Below are 16,204 nucleotides of genomic sequence, written 5' to 3'. Positions count from 1 at the left end.
GTGGATTACATTTTTTGCAAATGTTTATTATTGTAGCAATATGATTGTTAAAAATAAGGATTTGTGTTATTTCTGATCATTTGTAAGGGCACCAAAGGGACTTTTGTGTGTATGCGCGTGTTGGCACAGCAGTGCATACAGAGGACAGTTCAGCTTGCCGTTGGTGTTGTTTTGGCTTGTTAATAAAGAGAGAGTTGATCCATCGCCCCCTTGTTATGTTTGTTAGATATAAAGTAATGTTTAGCACTTTATTTTGTGTTCAAAGCGTACAAACCTTCACCAAAATATGGACTTTTTTCAAGGCTAGAACCCATTTTTCATTTAGACCTTGTTTCTTATAGAGAACTTAGCTTCAATATACAAACTTTTCTATTTACGAACCCTGTTCCGAAATCAAATGATGTTTGTAAATCGAGATTGAACAGTATACAAACATGTACAAAATAATACAATGCTAGTGGCTGATTGACATACCTGATATACGGCAGGAAGGCAAAGGACAGGAAAAATCCTGAGACAAAACCACCGATGTGGGCAAAGTTGTCGATCCAGGGCAACAAGCCGAAAGAGAAGAAGAACGCTGAAATGGCAAACAGCTTGGCAAACGCCCGCCATGGACGCTCAAGGATCTGCCAGCTCTGAAAGAGCTCGACAAAAAGACACGCCAGGATGCCAAACTGACTACCAGCCGGACCCACCTTGTAGAGACGTGGGACAAAGAGGGACAATTTTGTTATGAATGTACTTCCTCCCACCTCCAAAGACATGCACCTGGGGATAGGTTGATTGGCAACACTAAATAGTCCCTAGTGTGTGAATGTGAGTGTGAATGTTGTCTGTCTATCTGTGTTGGCCCTGCGATGAGGTGGCGACTTGTCCAGGGTGTACCCCGCCTTCCGCCCGAATGCAGCTGAGATTGGCTCCAGCACCCCCCGCGACCCCGAAAGGGACAAGCGGTAGAAAATGGATGGATGGATGGATGTACTTACAGGTTAGCAAGCATGTTGTGGCTTTGACTTTTGGGTTATTTTTTAGCCCAATTTCTATTATAAAAATGTCTTGGTTCTCATTATATCATAGTCCTATGACTAGGCTACCTTGCACACATGCATGTGTGCGCGCACATAATAAGCGCTGGTCTTTCGTGTTTAGGGCCACGGCCCCTGGTGTTGTGTACCTCCGCTCTGTAGGGCAGGAAAATGGCGGAGGCCAGGTTGCCCGCAATGCCACTAAGCATGTAGATGATGGAGATTCGCAGCCAGCCAGCCAGCTTCTCCAGATCTCGAAGAACGGTCATTTGGAACAACACGGACACCAGGCAGTGTAGGATTCTTCAGAAAGAAGACACACACATCTTCAAAACACAAACTATTTCATATCAAACATATCATGGCTTCTTTAGACAGTGAAAGATGAAGAAATAACAGAAGAAGTTCACCCAGCATGAAGAAAGAGGGACAGCCAGAGTCGGGAAAACTGATCTGGGACTTCTGGGTTGAGGAAAGGCAGTAAACCACACACGTCATCCATGCAGGCAACCTGGTGGACAATGAAAGTAGGAGATGACCGCGCTACACAGACTTGAACAACACAAAATGATATCCTGCATTGTGTAGTAAATCTGACATTTGGAACAAGTGTACCGTATTTTTCGGAGTATAAGTCGATCCGGAGTATAAGTCGCACCGGCCGAAAATTCATAATAAAGAAGAAAAAAAAACATATATAAGTCGCACTGGAGTATAAGTCGCATTTTTGGGGGAAATCTTTTTGATAAAACCCAACACCAAGAATAGACATTTGAAAGGCAATTTAAAATAAATAAAGAATAGTGAACAACAGGCTGAATAAGTGTACGTTATATGAGGCATAAATAACCAACTGAGAAGGTGCCTGGTATGTTAACGTGACATATTATGGTAAGAGTCATTCAAATAACTATAACATATAGAACATGCTATACGTTTACCAAAAAATCTGTCACTCCTAATCGCTAAATCCCATGAAATCTTATGCGTCTAGTCTCTTACGTGAATGAGTTAAATAATATTATTTGATATTTTATGGTAATGCGTTAATAATTTCACACATAAGTCGCTCCTGAGTATAAGTCGCACCCCCGGCCAAACTATGAAAAAAACTGCGACTTATAGTCCGAAAAATACTGTATATATTTTTGAGTTAGGTAGAATAATACAATAAATAAACACTACCAGAGAACCTATATTTGTCCCTAAAAAGATTCAATTTAATTAATCTGTGGTTGCCATAGAAACACTATTCTCTTAGTGGTGACTGTACCTGTTAATCAACGTTTTATTTATTAGGTTAAATCACTGCATGTTACTGCTTTAAACAAACAATATATCACACACAATTTAAATAAAATATCTGTGTGCGCGTGCGTAGCCATGTGTGTGTGTGTGTGTGTGTGTGTGTGTGTGTGTGTGTGTGTGTGTGTGTGTGTGTGTGTGTGTGTGTGTGTGTGTGTGTGTGTGTGTGTGTCTACCTGTGAACAAAGAGTGGCTTCTTCATGGAAGTGGCCATGCATAAATTCACAGTACTCTCTGGAGGTGATTTCACACCTAAGAAATTAAAATAATAAAAAAAAAGTAATCAATAATAATCATCATCATATATGATAAGCAATAAAAATAATGATCAATGATAATAACGATGATGATGATGACAATGAGCAACATCATCATCACCTTCGTATGTTAATAAGGACGATGATGTTGAAAATAATGATGTGTATTTAATTCAAAGAATAATATTTTATACATTTAATGGTAATTATAATATTAATAATTACAATAATATTAATAATGGCAATTACATAAATAATAGCAACAATAATAATAATGATAATAGTATAATTGTGTATTTGATTAAAAATACTATTGAATATTTAATAATAATGATAAAGATAGTTACACTACTACTACTACTGCTAATAATAATAATAATAAACCCCGAAAGGGTCAGGTGGTAGAAAATGGATGGATGGATGATAATGATAAGAATTAGAATATTAGTATATATTTTTTTAAATAATCAGCATTATCATTCACAACATATTTAACTTAACATTGTATCGGATTAATAGTGTAACACCACTTATATACTTGAAAATACATGATTTGTGTCTGGTTTTCATAACAAAATCCGTAAAATGTTTGAATCTACAGTATGAAAAGTGAAAGTGACATTAAAGTACATCCATTTAGTTTTACTGTTTTTACAAATTTTAAGATTAAGAAAAAGAATTATGGTATTTATGAGCCATGTACTGTATTTTTCATGACAAATAATATCCAAACAATACACAGATTAAGATAAAAATAAGTTATAGTATTGGACTCTGCCTTTATGAATGTCAACTAGAATCCTGAATCTGCACTAATAGCAACTGTTGGGGCTGAAAAGGTCATCATAGATGTATATAGGTATTATAATATATACATATTAAGTATACCTACTGAAATGTTCTAACTGCTATAGTGACCTTACTGCACGGTACTTACCGTCCTTTTGTTCCAATGCAGCAGGGCCGGCCTGTGATGGTACAATCGATGTGGGGGAGGTTGGTGTGATTCCCAAAATTGTACTTTGTGCAAACCTGCAGATCAAACATAAATGTCCACTGCCAAATACACAATTCTCATAATTTTACTAAAATGTTTTAAACTCATCACATTCCCAAAGTTGATGATAATCTATAAGATGCAACCTCCTATTTTATTTTGCATTACCAACTGTGTTTTTTAAAGAAATGTGAAACTAATGTACTGTTCATGGTCCTGTTTAACATGTCACTGCACTCACTGGCCACTTGGTGATGTCTTCAGGCCATTCATGAGGTGAAACAGAGGCAGGCTCCTGACAAATTCTACAAAATAAAGAGAAAACAAAGTGACGTACACTACAACAATGAAACGTTGTCTTTTTCATTCAACTCCAACAATACAATGGCCAGAGAGAATAATCATCTTTTTTTTTCAACAGTGTAATCACCAATGCCAAATTAATTGAGTTGTCACTTAAACCACACCCAAAATAGCTTCCCTTCTTACCCCGCAATAATAAAAAATAAAAGACTGTGACAGGATGTGGCCATAATTATCTTTGACTTACACCATAATGTAGTGGTTCATATAGCTGACTTTCCAAAGCTAAAATAATAATCAATTCATTATCATAACATAACTCATGTCACATGGGACATATTATTTGATCTTTGAGCTGGTAAAGTAAACAAATATGTATGAAAAACAAAACAGATTTGTAAGAAGAGAAAGTAATTACTGTATAACCTTAAAAAAAAGTGATATTTTTTTTAAAGGTAGTTTTGGTATAGGGGTGCCCAAACTTTTTCCAGCGAGGGCTGCATTCAGTAAAAACGAAGGCTGCATGTGGGGCGCTTTTATACATTTTATACATTCAAGTAAAACATGATAAGTTAACTCATGCGATTAATCACAAACAATACTGCAATAATCACATACACGAAGATTAATTACACAATTTTGTTTGCTCCATTACATTCTATCAATTCTAACAATAAAATTGCATTTGTGAGGTATTGGGGTCTTTTTTACTTTAGCTGAAATGTTTAAGTTAAGCGAGTTTGTACTACTGTTAATACTTGTGATTAATCATGATTAATCCAAATTCGAAATTGTGATTAATCTGATTAAAAAATATAATTTGACATTATTCAAAATAACTTTTTTCAATACAAAACTAGACACTTTGTGTACAACTGTTGACAATGGAAAGAAGCATTTCAATCAAGGGTGTTTATGGAACAAACTTGACAGTGGAACAAAACAATTTACATCTCTTTCTGTATTTAAAAAAATAATCCTGATAATGAAAATAGATTACTTCGAATAAGATGTTTTGTTTATTTTTTGGTTGTATGTTATGAAATAAAAATATGGCCTTAAAAGGGAACTGCACTTTTTGGGATCAATTTTGTAAAAAATAGGCTTGTTTTGGGTGGCTAGTCATGCAGCTAACAGGAGCAATCCATCCTACCTCTAAATCACTCTAAAAAGGCATCCAGAAACCACCAACCATACTTCATTTATGTTTCGTAATCTGTATAATAACCAAGCTGTAGCAGCATTGTTATTGTAAGAACAAACACTAAGGAACCGCTTTCCTGAGACACTCAGTCTCACGCTGCTATGCGGCTTTAGCAAGGGGTAAGCCAGCTTTTGCATCAGCATCTGAATGGCTTTTGAGTTTTGTAATACACAACACAACACAATAGGACATCGATCTGTACTGACTAAAAACATAAACAATCATATTACAGTATCTGTAAAGTATTAGCACACACTTCATGTTTTGATTGTACGCAGCTAGCTCGACAGTGTGTGTACTAACAAGCACAGTGTGCTGCATGCATCATGATCAATATTATAGTGACTTACTCGATGGACAGTTGGAAAAAAGTTTCTAGCACAAACAGTTTGTCTTTCGTTGTGATGTAGTTTCTTTGAGCAGTGTCTTCCTCGCCAAATACAAGAGCTTTTCCATCATTAATGACATTGTGTACCACTCAGCGCAGCAGAAGCATTGTATTCCTTTCAGCATATTTCGGCATTTACAACACCAAGTCAAGCCGAACTCACTCTCTCGGCCCCGTTTGCTCCGACGTTTCACCCCTCCTTCGTGCTCGTTTCTAGAAGCAGCAGTTCATCTTCCGTATGTTCAGCTTCAAAAAGATAAGGTAGTGAATCCTCATATGTCTAAAATAAGTTGTCTTTGTCGTTTGTTACCAAGTCTGCCATGGTTAGAATTACTGGTAGAAAACACACACCTTTGTTGACAGAAATCGGAAGTTCTGGTAATGCTTAAAATGACCAAAATACAGTAAATAGTTACATATTGTTATGAACGTGTCTGTTACTACATTATATATAGACGTGCAGTGTGCATATAAAACATTGATGGAGGGTTTTGAAGATGTTTACACGGCTTTGAAGGCTGCAACGGTGACTCCCATTAGCCGCATCAAGCGAGCTTTTTAAAAAATATATTAAGAATCCTAAACAACAACAAAAAAAAGTGTGTTTGTGTCTCTCATAATGATTGCAAACGATAGGCAAAATTCTGAAAAAAGGTGCAGTTCCCCTTTAATCGTCTTCTGAGTTGAATAGCAATGTTGTATTTGTATGAATAGGGGCACGTATTATAGAATTATACCTCTTTCGGCTCCTTTTCATTGATGACTTATTTTAATGTTGTATTAGTTATTTTAGTTTAATATTGATCACGTTATATTATTTTAATAGTGTATGTCATACTTATGTTACTTGATATTCTATAATATCATTAATATCATAATAAACATATATACAATATTTAAAAAAATACATTGCAGACGCCTTACCCACAGTAGATGCCCAATGCTCTCTGTAGTTAAGTAAACAAACTACGACTGTATGAGAAAATATTTATGAAACATTTTATGTATCTATATGTATGGGGAACTGCAATTTTTTGGGAATGTTGCCCATTGTTTACAATCCTAATGTAGGATAAGAACACATATGTTTAAATTGTTTAAATGCATTCTAACTAGTAAATAAATACAATCAAAAGTCTGCTTTCAATGGTGCCTATAGGAGTCGCTCTATTAAGCCTATAAATTAAAACCATTAAGGTTTTATATACATGATGTAAGTATTTATGAAATGTAGTACGCGGCGCATTAATTTAAAAAACGCATCACGTCATTCGCTGTTTCCTTCGACAACAATACTGATTACTGCAGACTTCACGAGAGCCACCAAACATAATAAAACATCACTTACTGTACAATGTCTGCTCTCACTGGGATGCCGACTGCTATAATTTTGTCATATTCCCGTTTAGATGAAGAATGAATTAAAATCCTCGCTAAAGAAATAGGGGGTGGAACCAAACGTCTTTTCATGTCGTTCTCGCCATTCCCGGGTCTAAATTGGCTGTCAAAGTGTACCAACTTGTCGGAATACTTTCTCATCCTTCTACTATCCAGGTGAGAGGCATGATTTATGATCTAGAATAAACTTCCATGATCACCGAGGCGAGGAAGCAGCTCACCAGCCGATGATGTCAACATTGCCACATAAGATAGTGATCACAGTGCCACTATAAATAGTTTGTCTGCGTCAGCGCTTATAATAACAACATCACAAATACTTGGTTAATATTCAAGTCACGACATGTAAATGAGTATTGTTGGCGCTTTTTGGATGATTATTTATTGGGTTTTATGGGCGGAATGGAGGACCTGCCATCCGCTCCATTATGAGCAGACGTTTGTTTACGAGTTAGAATGCATTAGAAAAATAAATCCGCCGTCATGTCTTTCATAATGAGTGTGAACGATAGGCAACATTAAAAAAAAAGTTACATTTTTGATGAAAACATACACACCAGTGTGATGTTACCTGGGATCCTGATGGCAGACTGCACCGTATTGGCGTAGTTTATTATTCAAATAAGTGGCACTGGGGTGCTGAGGCCACTTTACCCACAATGCCAAGGTGGTCTATAGCAGTAAAAGAAGAGAGGAAGTAATATTGTCGGTTGTTGACTCATGTGTTACTCGTGTGTACTGTATATTTAGTATATTTCATATTTCTTTCTATACAGTGTGTACTGTTTGTGCATACCGAGCACTCGTCTTGAGAGGTCTGTAAGCAGCCAGAGCGATCGTTCCTCACGCAGCATCCAGACTCTCTCTCTTTGGCCCTTATCTCCTGGACCAGCCTGTGGATTTCCTGATCCTGACGCATGCACGGGGAAAACTTGGCTCCCAGGTGGATCAGCGCCTCCTTGAAGCAACATTGAAATGATGTTGAGCTCGGTAATATCTAACATAACCATGTCAGTTTCGCAATCGTAACTTCAACAGCTAAGTAAAATCAGGAATTTAATTCAGACTGGGATCAGCTGTGGTAGGCTCTAGCTTACCTGTGACCCTAATGAGGATAAGCGATATATGAAATGCCATCCATCCATCCATCCATTTTCTACCGCTTGTCCCTTTTGGGGTTGTGGGGGGTGCTGGAGCCTCTCTCAGCTGCATTCGGGCGGAAGGCGGGGTGTGCCAATTAAAGGCTTATAAGGTTTTTGCAGATAAGAGCTCTAAAGAGTAGTTCACTAAAAATACTTTTATGAAACTATTAAGAAACAAAAAAATTACATTTTCAAAATATTTCTGTCACTATAGAACAGTGGTGACTCTGGGGCCGCATTAGGCTGTAAAATTTGGTCGAGGGCTGAAAGCTGACTGCATGTAAAGTAACATATACATATGCATATATATATATGTAGATATAGCTATAGATATATAATTATATTTATGTATTTATTTATTATTGGCCAGAACTTCACCATTGCTTTTTCCTTCCTTGCAATTGGGTTCACTTCACCTTCACGCCACATCTCGACTGTGACAAAAGACAATGATTAAGATTTTTTTTCTGAGCATTAAGAAAGAGATTTAGAATTTTGCAATGGAAAAAGTTAATTTTAATAAGGTATTTAGTTGAAAATCAGTTTAACTTTTTTTTTTATATTTGGTGAAAAACAAAAAAAATATTTTATTGAATCAATTAACACCAACCATTTTAATTAGTTTTTTCTGTATATTTCACATTTATGTTATTAACTATTAGGAGTAGTAGTAGTAGTAGCAGTGTCATTAATACTAAATGATTATTATGTTTTAACCGTGAAGTACTACTTGACTGTAGTGCTGTAAAATGTATGATGTACATTCATAATATTTACATATAATTATGCAATACATTTGTACTTTGACCATTTAAAAACAACTTCCATATATTTTTTTAATAAAGGTTTTAAAATGTCCAAAATAGTTGCACTAATGACAAAGTAATTGGTCAAACATAACATTAGTTGTAAATATAAGGGAACCAGCTGTCAGAATTGCTACTGACAGTTTGGTTATGTTTGAGTTATCCTGTGTTTAGAATCACTTCCTGTTCTGGTGCTCTTGTTTTGTCAGTGTTTCCTGTTTGGTCTTTGTGTTTTAAAGCACCTTTACTTTCTGTTCCATGTCCTGTCAGCACACCTGTTCCTCGTTTAATTAGTTCTTTATAGTTCCACCTGGGTCCCTCTTTTCGGGCTGGATCATTCTTCCTTAGAGACTGATGCTGTGTGTGCAGTTTTTGTTTGTTCCCTGCTTCCTTGTAAGTAATACATTGGTTTTACCTTCATTTTGCCTGCCATTTTCTGCATCTTTGGGGTCACGCTGCTAGCAACGCTCACCATCCCGTGACACAAGCAACAGCAAAAAATGGCTGCTTGAGAATCAAAACTCTAATAATAGTTTATATGCTACTAAAATGGAAGTGTTAGAGTGAATATTAGATATGTATTTTACCAATTGTTTTATGTGTTTGTGTAATTTACATTGTAAATTTGCGGCAGTGAGTTGTTTACAACAGCACCTTTTTAAACGCCTAAACCCTAGAATTTTACATTTTATTATTGTTAGGGCCTAATTTACTAATATGTGTGTACTTCCACACGTGCAAACCTAATAGCACATGCAAAACTGATCTACTAAACGTGTGCAAAGTGGAATGTGTGTGTTAAGTGAGCAGAATAAGGCGTGCAATCCATTTAGCCTCCCTTTCTTAATATGCAAAATGTGTTGATCATCATGCCCACAATACTGGGAGAAGACGCAATAAAATTATAAAATTATTTATCAACACTCATCGCCGTTTTTTCCAGCACTATTTTGCATTTTATTTAACACACGTGAGAAGGACGTGCAAACTGACAGTTCCACACACGGCTGCAGGTTCAGTGCTCACGCTGCGCAGACACACAATGGACAGGCGGGAATCCTCCGTCCTACGTGTGTGTGTGTGTCAACATTTTGGACTGTCATAAATAAAAAAACATTAGACATATCATCTATTCAGCAACATCCTTTTATAATGTCATAGCTGCTAGAGGACTAAGGGGCTGATTAAAACAAATTCAGTTCAGTTGATGCATTTTGGTGCCCATTAGAATTTGTAAATGACAGTTTTTTTTAAATATACTATTAAAATATTTCTTAAATGAAAAACTTCTTAAAGTATGCACTTTTTTGCATCTTGAACAGACCCAGTGCAGCCTTTCACCAATGAGTGCACTTTTGGAGGTAAAAAAAAAAAAAAGGGGTTTTACTATAGATGTACTGCACAACTGCTTCTAAAATGGCCATAACAAGTGGTACATGTCTGCTATATGTTTGAAAACATAGCAAAACGCCACATGTAAGAGCATGGTGACATGTGTGCAGTACATGAGTCTCACTGTGGTAATGCCCTGTATAGTACACGCAAAATCCTCATTTAAATAAGGCGGTCTGCACCACTTTTCAATTGCACATGCAGTCTTAGTAAATCCCACTCAGCACGCCCACTAATAGTACACTCTATTTTATAGATTCCACACGCTGTTTACCATGTGGTGTTTGTATCTTTAGTAAACCAGGCCCTAAATCTACAAATCTAACAAAAACTCACTGAGCTTGGGCCGATCCAGAAATTTTGTTGCTGCACAAATTTCACATTTTCATACACCCCCTGGTTCCGTAGTACCTACAAAACAAGTGATAAAAAAACAGTATTATTGAGTAATGTTGAATTGCTCTAAGTATTGAAAATGAGATGAGATCACTGACTGAATCAACAGTTTCGTGTTGAGAGAAGCCGATAGGAGCGATGCCGTAGATGGAGACAGCCAGAATGGTGATGAGTAAATGCACAAATGTGATCCAGTAGCTAAAGAAAGGCCTGTAATGAGAATGTTAGGAGAACTTCAGGCTTGATGCGATCTTCAACACAGAAATGAATAACTTAGGAGTTATCTCACCTGTGATCATCCATGTCCTCAATCTGCCTTTTGACGTAACTGTCAATGCGCTTGCGATACGTACGGTTGGTAAGGCGGCCGACCAGGCCTAGCCCGTAAGGCCTCTTTTCTCGGGCAAACAGCTTCTGAACGGGAACCACGATTCTTTGGCCACGCTGTCGACTCACCACGTCGTGATTAAAACGCAGCTTAGGTTGGACCGGCGAGCCGTCTTTTGACTTGCGCCATCCTCGCTCTGATGGCCTGGATAGAACGGACAATAACAATAATGCTAATATACATCATACAGTATATATTTATTGTGTGATTGCTAAGAGATTCAGGACCCGTAGCATCCAGATTCCAAAGTTCTCCATGTATTTTTTTCTCCTGAAAATGAATGGGCAGTCATTTTCCCATAAAATGTATTAGTTTTTGAGTAATTGGTAGATAACTAGCTGCACTTGGAACGTCCCCTTTGACATCTCCAGTCGCGATATGAGCCAAGAATGTCGTTGTGGTTTTTGCAGCCCTTTGAGAATCTTGTGATTAGGGGCTATATAGATAAACTTCGATTGATTGATGGATTGATATGCCGCTCTCTCTTGGTGTGACGTCATCTACAGAACTGGAGCCCAATTCCCCGCATAGACAGTGTGGATCACATGTGTCAAACTCAAGGCTCGGAGGCCAGAACTGTCTTTCCGCATCATTTTATGTGCCCGCACAAGCCTGAAAATATTAAGTGTTAACAAGGTACTTTATCTTTTCTTTCTAAATGTATTTGTTCTTTCCATTTTGAATTAAAAAACTTAAAGTACATGCAATTGCATATTTTTTTATTTTTATATTATTAAATAATGCAACAAAATACAGTATATTATCATATATTTCGCCCAAAAAAGGATGTTAAAATAAGGATGAATATCGTACTTAAATATCTGTTTGAGTTATCCATCAAATTGTACACAATTTGCAGTAAAATTTTGGCGACTTGAGTTTTTCACCGTATAATAAACTTTGGTACTTTTTTTTTTACGTGCAGTGATGCACTATGAAAACAACAAATGGCAACTCTGTTGCTTGAATTTTACCATTCCATTCCATTTTATGGTACAAATTCTGGTGACTGAGCTGCCAGTTTTTACAGTAAAAACTTTTTTTTCCTTTCATTACAGCATACAGTACGTGAAAAAACTCAATATGATAATCAAATACGTAAGCAATTTTATTCCTAAATTATTCACTGTTACAGGCGACCCTCTGAGAACCACTATAACTGCGATGTGGCCCTCAATGAAAACAAGGTTGACGACCCCGGTGTACATACAGGAATGCAATACTATTATTTTAAACACTTCATTGCATGTTTTTTGTCGCCCTGGTCCATGATTACTTCAAAACTAATAAGCTTAGAATTATGGGCAAAAAATAAATATAAAAGAACCACAGTTTTCAAACTTTTCTGCTCTGTTCTCATGCTCTTTCAGCATTTCCTCAAACATCTTGAGGAAACATCAGGAGAAGAGGACACACATTAGAATACTCTTGGCGTGCCTTCTTTTTCTCTTATTTTTGGGCGTCGTGTCTGCTTTTTTTCCGCAGGCTCTAACTTAGTTTATCTCCTTTCAAGGGTCCTCCTGATTCTCAAGATTGCATTTGGCTTGATTTTTTAATTTTTTTTAAAATCCAAATTTCAACCAAAACTCATCTTCTTCGAAGTCTGAATCATTAAAATGATCGCTGCAAACTACACCCCTCTGGCTTAGTCTGTCGCCCTTTGCCTGAGTCAATTTGACTGGAGAGGTCCATGCTTTCCTCATATTCCCATCATTTGGAAAGGTATGCAGGCTCACCCCTTCTTCAGTTGTATTGCTACAACATGCAACAAAGCATCTGGCGGACATGTTAGATCATTCCTTCAAATTTTGCGAGAAAACATGGTGATTCGAGATGAAGAAGCTACTAAAACGCGTACACTAGGGCTTGATTTACTAAAGGTTTCCGTGTATCAAAACACGTGCAAACTTGATAGCACACGCAATTTTATGATTTGTCATGTCAGGTCATTTCTATGTTTGTGTTAAGTATTATTTTCCTTGGTTTAGAGGTCTGTTATGTTTTCAATGCTCTTTTCCTCCCTTGTTTACGATTTCTTGTTGCAAGGTGGCTTAATAGCTGCACCTGCGCTCTGTTTATTGATTAGCGTCCTCACCTGTTTCGGCCCCTAATCACTCTGCTTTATAGTCTGGTGTCTTCATGTCTTAGTTGCTGGTCCATCGTTCGCCACACGCGACTGATTTTGTCAGCTTTTTCATGCTATCTTACCTTTTCCGCCTTGAGCTTCACGTGCATTTACCAATGGCACGCCTGTTTATTTTGGTGTTGTTGCCTTGCGATTGATATTAAAGACTCATCTTACCTGCACGCTGCCTGAGGTCCTCCCAATCACAAACGCCACAACATGCCAGCGTACGATAAGCAAAGCTGATCTACTAAGGCTGTGCGCAGAGGATTGTCTCTCAAGTGAGCAAAATAAGGAGCGCAATCCATTTAGCGTGTGTGGCTTCATGAATATGCAGAATATATGCTGATCATCATAATTCCTACAATACTGAGAAGACAAGATGCAAGTAAAAGTATTTAGCACACGCAGTGTGATTTATCAAGACTAAAACTGTTCTGCAGGAGCGATTTTCCGTCTATATCTAGCACCTCTGATATGAACCTCCAGCCACATATATAGACTGTCAAAAATAAAAATATTAGACTATTGTCCATTCAGCATTATCATTTGATCATTTTACAGCTGCTGGATGACTTAAAGGGGAGTATTAAACTAATTCCATTGATGCGTTTTAGTGTCAGTAGGCATTTTTTAAAGACAGTTGTTTTTTCATATAAATTAAAAACAACTATGTATTTTTGCGTCTAGAACATTCCAGCGTACGTTCGCAGGGCGCATCATCAGCAGGCAATCATCAGCCCGCTAAAAAAGTGGATTCTATTGTAGATGCACTGCAGGACTGCTTCTAAAATGTCCGGTGATATTTATGTCTGCTGCATGTTTAAAAACATAACAAAACACCAAATGTAGGAGAACGATAACATGAATGTTCTTGATGTTTCCCTTTTGTTTTCATGTGTTTTTTGCCTTCTAGTTCGGGCCTTGCTTTGTTGGGTCTGTTCCTGTCTCTGGTCGTGCTTCCCCTCACCCCAGCAGACGATGGCGTGAAGCACCGCAGAGGCCAGCATGGTGTACAGTAGGTGTTTTTAATTTGTTTAATGCTTGTTTAGGCACGATGCAATCGTATGTGCACAATATGATTGATCTATTACTCATTGTTTTGTTTTTCATTGTGTTTTGCTTTTGTAGCTATATGTAGAAATGGTGCCGCTGAAGTGGCAGCGAGTTGCATCAGCTTTGTGCTCTTTTAATGTATTTTGTGTTCTTTGATGTTTCTTACTTGTTTTCATGTGTTTTTCCCTTTTTTTTTTTGTACACTTTTTGAATCTGCACTGCAACCACATAATTTCCCCAATGTGGATAATGAAGTATATCCTATCATACCCTATCCTTAATAAGTCTTCATGGTAAAAGCTTCTTAGTACGTGCAAAAACCTCATTTAAATAGGGCGGTCTGCACCACTTTTGTACTTGTTTGGTTGGTTGAAGTTGAAGTTGAAATTAAGTACTTCGTACTTATCAATTTTACACACAGTTTTAGTAGATCGGGGTTTCAAATCTGCAGAACAATTAAGCTCTTACTGTACAGTGATTCACATAGCTGGCTTTTGTGTGGCTAGATAGGCTTTAGTCCAACTCAATCTGGCCGTGAACATGATCAGCGGCAGTGATGTCGTCTATGGGGAGTCTCTCTCATTTTATATCCTACAAAAACTCACAGCATCAGGTGGCTCCTCTCCAGTTCATTTCTATCCAAAGCACTTCCTGTCAGCTCGCCCTCATCCATTTGACGTGCAGCCTCCGACGCCGTCTCGAAAACCTCATCGGCATAGCTGGACAGCTCATCCTGCAGGCCCTCCTAAAGCGGACGGCAACAAAGTCATGAGCACTTTAGTCGAACAGGGAGTAGGCGGCATAGCGGTGTCAAGTAAAGACGCACTCCAGTGAAGAAAGATGTATCCAGATCATCGGGGAAGTCCACAGTGTCGTCTTCGAAGACACCGCGTGGCAGGAAACTTCGCGTTCGGCATCGGCCTGTTGTGCTTTCGCTTAATGTACGGCCCTGCACGGTACACGATGAAAATCATGGGATAAAACGACCAGACATAGATGTCAGTGGATAAGTCTACTCTTCTGGAAAGTTCCTCTATCGAGCTGCTGTATGAGCTTAAAAGTGGACGATCTGCTGGGTAAAGCCTCTGAAGATCAATGAAGCATATAAAAGCATATGAATGTGTGTTTCGAAAGAAAGTAGGGCACTAACACTTATGTGTTTCAATGGAAAATGTTAAATTGTCATGCATAATAGCAATTCAAAGAAATTCCGTTCTTATCTGTACTGTAAAGTTCAAATTTGAATGACAATAAAAAGGAAGTCTAGTCTAGCTTAATCATTTCTTCTTTTATAGATGACGAGTAAATATGACAAAAACTAGCGTTGGAAGGGTTTGACTGAAGTGTATCATCCAAAGAGCAGGAGAAATGACCTTCATTAGTGCCGCGGCAGCTTTCAGACTCATGACAGCAACCGACTGCCGTTTGCGTCGTCGTGGCAACCGGTTGAGGGCCGATTGTGAGCTGGAAAAGGAGCAGAGCGAGGCGCCGCATGGCGTGACGGGAGCTGGCGGGACGTTGAAGTCGACCTCTTCCGCCGCACGGAAGGCACGACCCCGAGCCAGGGGGTCCACAATCTGCGAGTGCACAGGATGGCATTTAGTTTCAGCAACCCGACATGTTTGTTTGAAGCTTGGATTGATGAGCGCGAAGGAGAGAAGATGCCTATTAATTATGCCCTGCCCTACCCTCTGCATGCCATAGGGATGTTGACTGGGGTGGTGGAGGTAGAGGGGAGGAGGGATGTCGGTGCTGGCCGGGGAGATGTTGTCCTGGCTGGGTAGCTCCATGCTCCTCATCACCTGAGCCTTGAGACCCCCGTAGAGCTGGCTGCAGTGCTGCAGGCTCTTCCTCCTCCATCGCTGGGTGCTGTCACTGTCCTTGCTTACCCCGAACCAGTCTGCTGTACCCCTGAGTGGATGGAGGACTCAGTGTGATGAAACATTTCAATGTCAAGTTGTACCTCGACTTAAGTGTTTCGAGATAAGAGCTGTCTCTCGGCTGATTGTTATGCTTTAA

General features: G+C 38.3%; 1 protein-coding gene and 1 long non-coding RNA gene across 7 annotated transcripts in view; one reads left to right on the top strand and one right to left on the bottom strand.

Moving 5' to 3' along the window:
• rhbdf1b (rhomboid 5 homolog 1b (Drosophila)) overlaps nucleotides 1–16,204 on the bottom strand; it is a 49,785-nt gene that overhangs the window by 2,849 nt on the left and 30,732 nt on the right. For 5 of the 6 annotated variants that reach the window (XM_061967284.1, XM_061967281.1, XM_061967283.2 and 2 more), the window contains 15 exons: nucleotides 15,874–16,096; nucleotides 15,559–15,762; nucleotides 15,012–15,134; nucleotides 14,791–14,930; nucleotides 10,906–11,148; nucleotides 10,715–10,826; nucleotides 10,557–10,631; nucleotides 7,677–7,838; nucleotides 7,452–7,552; nucleotides 3,829–3,892; nucleotides 3,528–3,622; nucleotides 2,510–2,585; nucleotides 1,439–1,539; nucleotides 1,178–1,331; nucleotides 475–698 (listed from right to left, as the gene is read on the bottom strand). In XM_061967284.1, the coding sequence (XP_061823268.1) occupies nucleotides 475–698; nucleotides 1,178–1,331; nucleotides 1,439–1,539; nucleotides 2,510–2,585; nucleotides 3,528–3,622; nucleotides 3,829–3,892; nucleotides 7,452–7,552; nucleotides 7,677–7,838; nucleotides 10,557–10,631; nucleotides 10,715–10,826; nucleotides 10,906–11,148; nucleotides 14,791–14,930; nucleotides 15,012–15,134; nucleotides 15,559–15,762; nucleotides 15,874–16,096 (2,097 nt within the window). The remainder of the gene's footprint in view (nucleotides 1–474; nucleotides 699–1,177; nucleotides 1,332–1,438; nucleotides 1,540–2,509; nucleotides 2,586–3,527; nucleotides 3,623–3,828; nucleotides 3,893–7,451; nucleotides 7,553–7,676; nucleotides 7,839–10,556; nucleotides 10,632–10,714; nucleotides 10,827–10,905; nucleotides 11,149–14,790; nucleotides 14,931–15,011; nucleotides 15,135–15,558; nucleotides 15,763–15,873; nucleotides 16,097–16,204) is intronic. The other variant, XM_061967285.1, reaches the window with a different exon arrangement.
• The window catches only part of LOC133610728 (uncharacterized), a 78,036-nt gene continuing 71,003 nt past the window's right edge, over nucleotides 9,172–16,204 (top strand). Inside the window, exons 1-2 of the long non-coding RNA XR_009815921.1 lie at nucleotides 9,172–9,221; nucleotides 14,046–14,147. This is a non-coding gene — a long non-coding RNA (uncharacterized lncRNA). The remainder of the gene's footprint in view (nucleotides 9,222–14,045; nucleotides 14,148–16,204) is intronic.

The sequence above is a fragment of the Nerophis lumbriciformis genome, linkage group LG11 (genome assembly GCF_033978685.3).
Source record: "Nerophis lumbriciformis linkage group LG11, RoL_Nlum_v2.1, whole genome shotgun sequence".
NCBI lineage: Eukaryota > Metazoa > Chordata > Actinopteri > Syngnathiformes > Syngnathidae > Nerophis > Nerophis lumbriciformis.
Note: the sequence above shows the minus strand (reverse complement) of the source record. Positions and strands in the feature narration are given on the sequence as shown.